At 37.6% G+C, this 12456-nt stretch overlaps 1 protein-coding gene across 2 annotated transcripts in view; it reads left to right on the top strand.

Moving 5' to 3' along the window:
• The window catches only part of PON3 (paraoxonase 3), a 31868-nt gene extending 27608 nt beyond the window's left edge, over positions 1-4260 (top strand). For both annotated transcript variants that reach the window (XM_003896304.5, XM_009203378.3), the window contains exons 8-9: positions 174-302; positions 2517-4260. In XM_003896304.5, the coding sequence (XP_003896353.1) occupies positions 174-302; positions 2517-2675 (288 nt within the window). In that variant the 3' untranslated portion in view covers positions 2676-4260. The remainder of the gene's footprint in view (positions 1-173; positions 303-2516) is intronic.
• Positions 4261-12456: the final 8196 nt, after the last annotated feature.

Raw genomic sequence — 12456 nt, 5'->3', positions numbered from 1 at the left:
TTTGAGAGCAATGCCAGTGAGATTATGCATACGTTTCTAAAATACAGAAGCAAAGCCCCCTAAAAATACCAATTTTAGGTGCCAGAAGGAGCTATAGGGGTTGTGGGGATGAATAGGGAAGAAAGCAGAGAATTGTTGAGACAATGTCTTCACTACTCCCTCTTTGTTGTAAGGTGATACAGTTGGGCACCTTAGTAGATAACCTGACTGTCGATCCTGCCACGGGAGACATTTTGGCAGGATGCCATCCTAATCCTATGAAGCTGCTGATCTATAACCCTGAGGACCCTCCAGGATCAGAAGTAAGTTCCTATGCCTCTCTGAGCTCACAGGCAAAGCTGCAAGAACAAATTTGTTGGGGTGACTAGAATTTAAGCTGGTTGTATGTGGTGTTATAGAACTAAAGAAATTCTACATATGAGAAAACTAAAGCTTTTGACAGGTAGGGAGATAAGGTTCGTTAACTCTTTTAGACCACCATTAACTCTTCAATAACTCTTGCTATTGGGAATAATGGAAAAACATAAGCTCAATTATTCATATTGACCCAGATTGCCATATCATGTTTCCAATCAGGAGATAGTCTCTGAGCAGGTCTTGCAGTTAGACAGAGAGTTATATATGGTACCATCTTCTTTCACACTGTTCAACATGATGCTCAGATAAAAGGATTTAAATAACTGTCATCTCAAAATAAAATGAGTTTTTGCCTGCAAGTTCTAACCTATATGATGGTGTTGAAAATTGTCTTATTTTCAAGATATCATTTATGTTATTTTAAAATATCTCTTCTAAAACAATAGCATAATCCATTGAATTTTCTACATTAAAAACAACATTATAAGATAGTACATTTTCTATGGCATTAAGGTTAACAATTTAAAAATCTTTAATGAATTTATATATAGTTATAAATTCTAGGCACACATACTCAGAAATTTATTCACAAAAATTTATTGAGTACCTATGTTGTGTCACACATTGTTCTTATGCTTAGGATATATCAGAAAAAATATACAGAGATCCCTGATCTGAAGAAAGGGGGACAAACAATGAACAATAAGCATAAGAAATAAGTAAATTACATAGTAACTTTGAAGATGGCAAATTCTATGGGGAAAAAAAGGCTCAGCAGAGTAAAGGGGATCAGGATTACTATATTCAGGAGGATGGGCAAGTCCTACTACTAAAGTCAGAGATCAGGGTAGGCCTCATTGAGAAAGTACAGTTTGAAAAAAATTAAAATGTGTGAATCCATATTTGGGGATTTGGGAAAATGAAATTCAAATTCAAACCCGGTAATTGGTCTAGTGGGTAAATTAGGACATACGGTTATTTCTACTTCCAATATTGCTGTTTTTCAGTTAAAAATATGATTTTTTCTTTTTTTATTAATGTATTAGTCACAGCTTCTTAAAAAGAACACAAGAAATGTAAAAAGAAACACAAGTCCAGCCTAAGCCTAGAACCAGAATTGTTACCTTAAACTGGGAAGCAATCCTTGCCTCAGATATATACCCCTAAGAGTGATAGACAAAACTTTCCTTCAAAAGCTCAACCACAATGTCTGCCTTAAGGAAATGACATATGATACATAGGATTATTGGAAAATTATTTAGGATCTTTTTCATATCTCTATTTTCAAGTTGAATTATTTTTAAAATTTTAGATAAGACTTTTTTGTCACAATTATGACACCCTTTACTTTCGGTTGAGTCTCATGTTTTCTACATGAAATCAAAGCTTAAGTATTTTTGTGTAACAAACCTGAGATGAAGGATCTCCCTTAAGACAAAAAAAAAGAACAAACTCAATTCTAATATAAGATATCAATATAGACTCATACCTCATAAATTTCTAATTGTTTTCCTTTAATTCCTATCGTATTTTGTTTGAGTGAACTTCATCCAGGCTATTTGGAAGCCTGAGTGCTTAAATATATACTGATTAGCAAAGTTAAGTGTATTAATCCTGGGATCAATAACAGTACTAGGCAGTGATGTGTCAGATGGAATTCCAAAGTAGTATCCATTATTTATGCTTTCTAGCCACTTTGCAGATGTGAAGGGGCTCCAGTTGTGATGATTGCCATCCCATCAGGTTGGGTTGACTGGATAACTGGTTGTTTCTTCATTATTTTGTCTTGTTTCTCTCCCCATACTGTAATCTCAAAGGTAAGATTCTTCCCATAGAGGGATGACCGCTATCCACTTGAGAACTAAATAAGAGAATCTACTGGGTCTTACCTCCTTCTGTAAGGGATGCCTGCACTATAAATATTGTGTAAGTCATCCCTGAGGAATTTGGCTAATGTCAGAAAGGCAGTTCACTTTGGTGCATAGATATCTTTATGACATTAGTACTTTCATCAGAAGAAGAACAAGTTATTGAAGATACACAGATTTTAGCTTCTGATTTCTGAAAAATAGATTCATCCTGGAATGTTTGGGAAGGACAACATCATGAAACAGCTGTTTACTCACATAATATACTAATGAGTGATTTTTTCTTAACAGGTACTTCGCATCCAGAATGTTTTGTCTGAGAAACCCAGGGTGAGCACCGTGTATGCCAACAATGGCTCTGTGCTTCAGGGCACCTCTGTGGCTTCCGTGTACCGTGGGAAAATTCTCATAGGCACCGTATTTCACAAAACTCTGTATTGTGAGCTCTAGACGCTAGATGGTAAAAAAAAAAAAAAAAAAAAAAAAAAAGTCTACATATTTGGTAAAAGTAAGCTGATAATTGTATAAGTGGAACTGCAAGTAAATAGCAAACAACAACCAGTGAGTGTGGCTTTTCTTATGGATAGAAGTAAAGGAGCAGACAGAGATTCCATGATAGCCATCAAATTGCAAGTCAGGTTAATGACAGTCCAACAAGAAGCCAAACTTTACAGCTCTTTGTTAGCAGCCCCAGTATTCTTTCTACAATAAAACATGTGGACGATGTCCAGTGAGGTCTCCAACTCACCTAGAGGTCCTTGGTAACTGGGTCCAAGTTTCTTCCTACAGTTTTGATGTTCTGGGTCTCCTACAGTCCAGACCAAGAGAAAAGCTAATGTTCACGTATTTACAACCCCTGTTCTCTCCCACAAGTTGTGCTGGGCATAGACTGTTAATTAAGTGTTCCAGTCTGCAGATAAAGCAAGAATTAGCATCATGAGAACTTGCATTCTCCCAGGGTACTGACACATAGGAAATCGGGTTCTGAGAAATCTGACAGATGGGCCTCAGAGGCTACCTTAGGGCAGACGGGGCTTATCTGTAATAGGCTGTTACTTGTATTGATGCTTGTATCTAAAGTACAGTTGGCCCTCTGTAACTGTGAGTTCTACATCCGTGGATTCGACCAACCAGAGATTAAAAATATTTGGAAAAAAAATGGATGGTTGCATCTGTACTGAACATGTACAGACTTTTTTTGGTCATTAATCCCTAAACAACACAGTACAACACATATTTACATCATATTTACACGATATTAGGTATTATAAGTTATCTAGATATTACCTACATAGGCGAATGTACATAGATCATATGCAAATACTATGCCATTTTATATTAGGAACTTGAGCATTCAGGGATGTTGGTATCCATCAGAGTCCCGGAATCAATCCTCCACGGTTATTGAGGGACAACTGTTTTGCTAACCTACTGGGCTCTGAATCTTAGATGAAGCCTTAAGGCAGTTGTCTTTGACTGCTTTTAGCCTGCTCTTCTGGTTAATTCAATAAACACTTATTAAGCAATCTCCAGTAAATTTGGCCCTAAGGAATCTGAAATGAGTAGAATGGTTCTGGCCTAATGTACTATCGTAAAGACCAACCTTAAACTTAGTTTGATGAGAATGAATAGAAGTGTCCTTTTTTGGTCCAAAACCAGTACAACTTTTAGCAAACAAACCATTAATGAAAGTAAGAGCACCCAAGCACCTCCCTTCCCTGTTTGTGACTTTTATTCGGGAGTGGTTTGTTGATGCTTTTTCTCTTTTGGGGATAGAGATTTGGGGAGACCAGTTTACATCCTTACCTTGCTCAGTTATATGTAAGTTTGCTGAAAAGTTTTGCAGGGTAAAATTCTCCCTTTTTCCCCTTGTAACCTATTGTGATTTTGACTATAAGACTTTATAGTTTTCATTGCTTCAAAGAGGAATAAACATTCAGCAGAATGCTATAGTCAATTATCAGATTTTAAATTTCAAAAGCCTAGCTATCAAGAGAACACAGAAAAAAAATAAAGACATAATTTAAGAAAATAAGTAGAATCAGTTTTGAAGAATATAATAGTCTTTGTTTTAGTCCCTAACCCTCATATTTACTATATTAGATAATGTTTACCAGACTAGGGGAGAATAAAGAGAGATAGGAAAAGACAAAGATAATTTAGATGCTGGTGAGTTCCTGAGAATTGATCCTGCTCTGCCTTCTCCTCAGGCCAAGTTAGAAAGGCTGGGGGATAAAACCCCTCAGGAAATTTGGGTGATCTGATTGCTGAGGGACTAATGTGTCCTTTCCCTGGGAGGGCCTGGGAAAGTCACAAAGCCCTAGGGATTCTCTGCGCTCAGCCTGATGAAAAAACAGAGAAGAAATGCTAGTGTGATTTACTGGGGATGGCATCACACCTGCACTTGAACTTGGCGCAGAAGCAAATTCCCATGTGCACAGAGGGTAATGGGGGTTAGCAGAGAAAGAACTGATAGACTTTTCGCTGTCAGGAAAAAGAAAATAAGTAGTCATTTGATTCAAATGGAGACTGAAGTTTAGACGGTGACATCAAAGACCAGCTGTCTCCCATGATGCTTTAGCTCTCCCTCCTGGATTTTAGACTCCCGGGATTAGGAGGGGGCCTTGGAATTGCTTTATATATTGATTTGTGCTTCCAAACAATGTGTGGGGACTCAAAAATACAATTACATGAGGCTTTGGAAAATAATAAGTTCTGATACACTTTATGGTTTTAGCTTTATCAGAATTGGAACAGGATAGAGTGGAAAGGACTTAAAGTCTTTTACTAATGGACATGTGATTACTATCTTTTATTGCTTGTTCTATGGCTAAGACCAATGGGTTATTAAGTTGGCCCTCTCCTGGAAATGCCAGTGGAAGATCCAGCATAATCTCTTTTACATTTCACCCCTGCTCTTGCTCCAAGTAGGTCACTCTCAACCTTCAGCTACTGGGATCCCCTTACTCAGTGTGTCCTCTCTTTGGGAGAGGCCCTGGCAAGATGGTTGAAGCTTGGATTCCTCCTGGAGTAGGCAATTTACCCATTCTTTCCAAAGGATAGGGTTGCTGATTGTCCCACTATCATCCTCTCTTTGCCTTGTTATCTCCCTTCAACAAGTTTTTTCTCCCCTTCATAGGGAGGCACAGGTTTACCAACAGGCCTGCAGCCTAGACAGTTATCTCAACCAACTTTCCCTTTGTGTAAGCACTCCCAATCTTTATGTGATTATGTTGAGCCTCTTCCTTCATTCGGCTTGGGAAGGAGAAGAATCACTCCTCACAATAAATGCTGTATTTTGATAATAAATTCTCTTCTCTTCCCCAGTCTTTCTGCTTAATTATCAGAGACATGAATTGGGAATACAAGGGTGAGGATTAGGGGGAGGTGAACTCTTCCAGGAGCCACAAACAAGCTTTGGTTGTGATATTTTACTTCAAGTATTTTCAGCTATTTTTAGAATGTGGGGTACTTCGTGCTTTGTTGTTTTTATCTTTGAGCCCTTCGATGCTGATTCTATAATCACAGAAAAATTCTCATTCTATATTCCTTTGGCATCAAACAGGTTTTAGTTTCAGGTAGCAGAAACCACTCTATCTAGTTTTTAGGGAAAGTGATCAAATGCAGGAACTAATGCTTCACAAAATGCTGGGGTATTTCCTTTGGGTTTGGAAATAAGACAAAGATTCTCTATTTTACCATGACTGTTGTTTAACATAGGATTGGAAGTCCTGACCAATGCTATAAGATAAGAAAAAGAAATAGGCTCTGCACAGTGGCTGACACTTGTAATCCCAGCACTTTGGGAAGCTAAAGAGGGCAGATTGCTTAAGTCTGGGAGTTCCACACCAGTCTGGGCAACATGGCAAAATCCCATCTCTACTAAAAATACAGAAAATTAACCAGCATGGTGGCACATTCTTGTAGTCCCAGCCACTTGGGAGACTGAGGTGGGAGGATCACTTGATCCCAGAAGGTCAAGGCTACAGTGAGCTGTGATCACTCCACTGCACTCTAGTCTGGGCAACAGAGAGAGACCCTGTCTCAAAAAACAAAAGAAAAAGAAATAAGGACTGTAAGAATTGTAAGGGAAGAAATAGAACTATTATTATTTGTAGATTACATAATCACCTACTTGAAAGTAAAACAATAGAACCAAGAGATGTACCATTAGGATACTCAACAGTGTTGCCTGATACAAGCTAAATAATAATATTTAATAGCAATGAAAACTATGAATTTGAATCAAAGAGAAGATAGCACTCACAATAGCAAGAAAAGCTATACAGCATTTAATAAAGAAATATGTTAACCAAGAGTACACAAGACCTCTATGGAGAAAATGTTCAAACTCTAATAAAAGATCTAGAAAATATGTTGGATATATGAATACATATTCTAGGCTCCTGGATAAGGTGAACTTATAAGGATATAAATTCTCTCCAAATTAATCAATAAATTCAAAGTCTAGTAGAACTTTAAAAAATAAATGACATAAACTTTTTTATATCTTAAAGGGACATCTTTGATTTCTGGCAATACAACAGGCTAAATAATTCAGAACAAAACAGCCTAATATAAACAACAAAAGATAATAGATAAAATATTTTTGAAAACATCAAATATCTCACAAGATAATATGGAATCAGCAAATCATAATTTAAAGGAAACCAGAAATCCAGAAAGGTAAGCCAGATGAATTTGCTCTTGCCCTGAGGGCATCTTAACTGATTGATCTTGTGCTTTGGGTATTAATGTCTCAGAGGGCAAGGGGAACAGAAGCCAAATCCCAATTCATCCTAAAGTGAGGAGTCTAATAAGGGACCAATGCCTATAAAACCAAAACCCTCTGACCCCAAAGGGCTCAATATTCATCTAAGGTTGAAATAAATAAAAACCCGTTCAATATTTCCACTCCCAGAAACCTAAAATGAAAATTGTCTTGGGACTGAAAAAAGTAGAAGAAATAAAGTTAATATTGCTGATTAGTTTAATATTGCTGAAATAAATTCAAGATTGTTGATGATATCCATCTGCTTATCATCACTCAGATTTTGAGTCAAAATTCTCAAAATGGAAAAAAAAAAACTCAAGCTATAAATTTAGTATAAAGTCATACCATATTTGTAGTATATTTACTCACCTGGCAGAAACAAACACATATCCTCTCTGGATTTTATCCTAGATCTTAAGAAACCTAACAAATAATTATCTAAGCAATGAGCAACAAATCACAGTAAATAAATAAATAAATAAATAACCAAAGAAATAGAGCAGGAGAAACAAAAGCCAGCAGAAACAAGTGATGGCAGAAACAGACTTGCAGAGACCCCAAATACAGAAATGATCAAATAGAGGCTCAATAACTATACCTACAGAGTTTAAAGAAATAAAAGACAATTTTAAACCCAGGATACAGTAAATTGTATTTAAAAATTGCAGCAGATTTCAAAAATATAAAATTGAACTTTTAGAAATGAAAATCTAGTAATTGAAATTTAAAACTTAATGAGTAGCCAGGAAACATTTTATTATTGAGGTACAGCAGCTTAAAAATTGTTCAAATATACATTTGTAAAGGCTCTCACAATCTGAGGGAAACATTTTCCACTTTTTAATTTCAAAGCACACCAAAAGTATTACTCCATTGGAAAGGCTATGAGGATGATTTCTAATCTTCAGGACTCAAATGCCTTGGGCTAGTTACTCAAAGCCTTTTTTTTTTTTTTTTTTTTTTGAGACAGGATTTCTCTCTTTCACTCAGGCTGGAGTGCAATGGTGTGATCATGGCTCACTGCAGCCTTGACCTCCTGGGCTTAAGCAATCCCCGCACCTGAGTAGCTGGGACTGCAGGTGTGCACCACCACACCCAGCTTATATATATATATATATATATAAATAGGGTTTCCCCACATTGCCCAGGCTGGTCTCAAATCCCTGGGCTCAAGCAATCTACTTGCCTCAGCCTCCGAAAGTGCTGGGATTACAGGCATGAGCCACTGCACCTGGTCCCACACAAAGCCTCTAAATACACCCTCTAAAGGAGGATGACTAGTGAGGCCATGTAGGTTGCAAATAAAGACAGGCCAAAACATGCTTAGGCTCAAATAAAGTCATGGATTATGTGATGCATTTGGCTAATTATTGGCAAGGGACCTGAATTCATTCTTAAGTTTTTGAGGTCAGTTTTTAGGAAGCAATGTGGGGTTGTGTCAAGGACATTAGGGACCAAAAGAAAAAAAGAAAAGAAAAGAAAATGAAAGAGAGAAACAAAAATCTTTAATGGATGGATTTAACAGGAAATGAAGCAGATCTGAAAAGATAATTAGTGAAATGAAAAATAGTTCATGGGAGATTATACTCAGTGTAACACAGAGAAACTGAGAGATGGAAACTCTAAAAAAGACATGGAGGCCAAAAGTGAGAAGATCTAGCGTAGGACAAATTGGATCCCCAGAAGGAAAGGAAAAAAAGAAAAGAGGAGGGTAGAGAAAATATTTTAATCATACTGAGACTTAGTAGTGCATACCTAGCCATATGTTGGTGACATTGCAGAATATCAAACTCAAAGACCTTAAAAGGAGTCAAGGGTGGGAAGAACTATACTGTTATCAATCAAAATAGATTTTGAGAGTAAAAGTTTTAACACGGATAGAAGGGACCATCCAGAAGATATAGTGATTTTCTTTTTATGTTTGTTATTTATTTATTTTATTTTATTTTTTTGAGATGGAGTCTTACTCTGTCGCCCAGGCTGTAATGCAATGGCGCGATCTCTGCTCACTGCAAGCTCCGCCTCCTGGGTTCACGCCATTCTTCTACCTCAGCCTCCCAAGTAGCTGGGACTACAGGCGCCCACCACCACGCCTGGCTAATTTTTTGTGTTTTTAGTAGAGGCGGGGTAGAGTGATTTTAAGTGTACATTTTCCTTCTAATACAACCTTAAAATATACAAAGCAAAAATTTGCTGAACTACTACAAGAAAAATACAGAGTCATACTGTCATCATGGTTGATTTTAACTTGCATTCATTGTTTATTGGTAGAACTAGAAAAGTTTTTTTAAAAGATTAGTGAGAATAGAGAGCACCTAAAACACACAATTAGCAAACTTAACCTAACAGAATTATATAGAACCTTTTGCCAAGTAATTCAGTAATGCAGATAACACATTCTTTCAAGCTCACAAGGAGCATCTACAAAAATTGACTATATACCTGGCTATCAAGCGAGTCTTGATAATAGTATATATTGTCTGATTACAATGCAATCAAGCTTAGATTCAATTTTTTACAAACCTAGAAAATTTGCATGTTGAAAAATTATGTAACATTTCTAAATAATCCGTGAGTCAAAAAAGAGAAAGAAGTAAAATGGAAATAAGAAAGTGATGTTAATTGAATGAAAGTTTTCCAACAGATAAAGTCTTATAGGAAACAACCAAAATTAAATTTAAGTAAAATTTATACTCTTAAATGAATATATTAGAAAAGAAGAAAGACTGATATTAAAGAGGTAATGTCATCCTTTTGTTGATAGAAAAAAACAGCAAAGTAAGATCAAAGAAAGTTCAAGAAGGGAAATAGTAAACATCAGAGCAAAAACTAACATGGTAGTTAGCTCTAGGATTGTTAGCAGTGGTGGATCCATATGGGTCTGCAGCAAGTTGATTCTTGCCTCCTTAAAGGAAATAATTTACCTAAGGGGTATAAGGTACAGTGAGAGACCAAGGCAAGTTTTTGAACAGGAATGAGAGTTTATTTTAAGCAGTTTTAGAGCAGGAGTGAAAGGAAAGAAAGTATACTTGGAAGAGGGTCAAGCGGGCAATTTAAGAGACCCAAGTGCCTCATCCAATCCTTCACTTGGGGTTTTTATACACTGGCGTAGTTCTGAGGTTTGCAGCTCTCCTTCCTTGATTTTTCCTTAAGGTGGGATCTCCACGTGTGCAGTGGCCTGCCAGCACTTGAGAGGGGCTGCATATGCAATGTGTTTACTGAAGTTTTGTGTGTGCTCACTTGAGGCATTTTTCCCTTACCAGTTGAGCATTCCTAGAGGAAGCTCGTATACCAGTTAAACTCCACCATTTTGCCTCTTAGTGTGCATGCTCGGGCCCACTCACCCAACTCCTGAGACCTTATCGGGAAGCTGCTGATCATGTTTCAGGTGTTTTCAATCTACTGGGAACCTGCCTGTCCCTGGCATCAGCTGCCATCAATTACTATTTTAGTGAGTCAGCTTAACAACCACCTGGCCATAACCTGATCGCCTGATCATCTGATGGTCGCCTGAGATTCATGGAAGCAGCGGCAGGATGGGTGCCTCTTTTGCCCTGTTCGTGTCTGCCAAACTACCTACTCTAACATTCCTAACCCAGTTCTTTGGGAACATGGACAAAGAAAGGTCAGTCTTCGTAACTACTTCCTGCTGACAGAAGGATAGTGATGATTGTTCTGTGGGTCTTGGCCTCTTGCTGTCAGGGCAGGGTGGTTTTGTGGGTTGTTGAAAGTGGTATCCAGCGAGGTCCAAGGGAGACAGGGGCAGGATTTCGCTTCTTTCGTGTCTCACTGATGGACAGTCTAGTGGTCCTCTGTAGAAGTGTGACTCTTTTTTTTTTTTTTTTTTTTTTGCAGTTCTAAAAAAATTTTATTCAAGGAAACAAGTATACTTTCAATGTAATTACAATGCTTCCAAAAATCCACTCCTTTTAAAGTTACATGCAAATCATGTATCTAAAAACTGTAGTTGTGGATTCGTTTTTATACCCAACACTCTGATTTAGTGTAATGTCTGAAGTGTCAGTGCCTTAGTTATTCTACTGTAAATTCTCTGATATTTAAATACATTCTATTTTGAATTAATTTTTTTTATATTTACCGCATTTGCAAATTTATATTTTAGTATAAACTCTCTGGTGTTTTCTAGGCTGTAGTTTCTGGGAAAAAAATCAGTGTTTCTAAACTTATTACATTTGCAAGACTCATCTCCAATATAAATTCCCTGATGTTGAATAAAGCTTGAGCAACTGCTACAGGGTTTTCCTCTAGTAAAAATGTGTGCAATAGGATCTGTGATACAAGCAAATGTACTATAACCCCCTTTATATTTGTAATAGTTGTCTTCCCAATACTCTTCTTCACTTTAAAGGCTTATACTTTCTGAAAGATTTCTTGACTGTAATTGCACTGTTAACGCTTTTATTAAAAGGAACTTTTTATGTCGAGTAAAATGTGAGTACGAATTAATGGGTTTTCCATATTCTTTATAGTTGTACCATTTTTCTCAAGGATACTAGCTTTCCTGTGAAATAAGGTATAAGAACTGATGAAAAGTTTTGCCACATTTTTCACACTTGTAGGAGTTTTGCCAGTATGAATTATCTTACCTACAATCAAGTGTGGCAACCATATAAAGGCTTTGTCACCTTTTATATATCTCTAGGGTTTCACACTAGTATAATTATTTTTATGTGTAGAGAAGTTGGAGGTGTTGGTAAAAACACTGTCAGTCACATTTCTTAGGTTTGTAGAGTTCCTCTTCAGCATGAATTATCACCAAGTCTCTTAAGAATTGAGAACTTGTGGCTGGGCATCGTGGCTCACGCCTATAATCCCAGCACTATAGGAGGTCAAAGCAGGTGGATCACCTGAGGTCAGGAGTTCAAGGCCAGCCTGGCAAACATGGCAAAATCGCGTGTCTCTACTAAAAATAAAAAAATTAGCTGTGCATGGTGGTAGGCAGTTGTAATCTCAGCTACTAGGGAAGCTGAGGGAAGAGAATGTCTTAAACCTAGGAGGCAGAGTTTGCAGTGAGCTAAGATCGTTGCACTGGTGACAAGAGTGAAACAATCTCAAAAACAAAACAAAACAAAACAAAACAAAAGAATTGAAAACCTGTTATAGGCCGGGCGCGGTGGCTCAAGCCTGTAATCCCAGCACTTTGGGAGGCCGAGACAGGCGGATCACTAGGTCAGGAGATCGAGACCATCCTGGCTAACAGGGTGAAACCCCGTCTCTACTAAAAAATACAAAAAACTAGCTGGGCATGGTGGCGGGCGCCTGTAGTCCCAGCTACTCGGGAGGCTGAGGCAGGAGAATGGCATAAACCCGGGAGGCAGAGCTTGCAGTGAGCTGAGATCCAGCCACTGCACTCCAGCCTGGGCGACAGAGCGAGACTCCGTCTCAAAAAAAAAAAAAAAAAAAAAAGAAAACCTGTTATAGGCTTTGCCACATCCT

The sequence above is a fragment of the Papio anubis genome, chromosome 4 (genome assembly GCF_008728515.1).
Source record: "Papio anubis isolate 15944 chromosome 4, Panubis1.0, whole genome shotgun sequence".
Classification (NCBI taxonomy): domain Eukaryota; kingdom Metazoa; phylum Chordata; class Mammalia; order Primates; family Cercopithecidae; genus Papio; species Papio anubis.
Note: the sequence above shows the minus strand (reverse complement) of the source record. Positions and strands in the feature narration are given on the sequence as shown.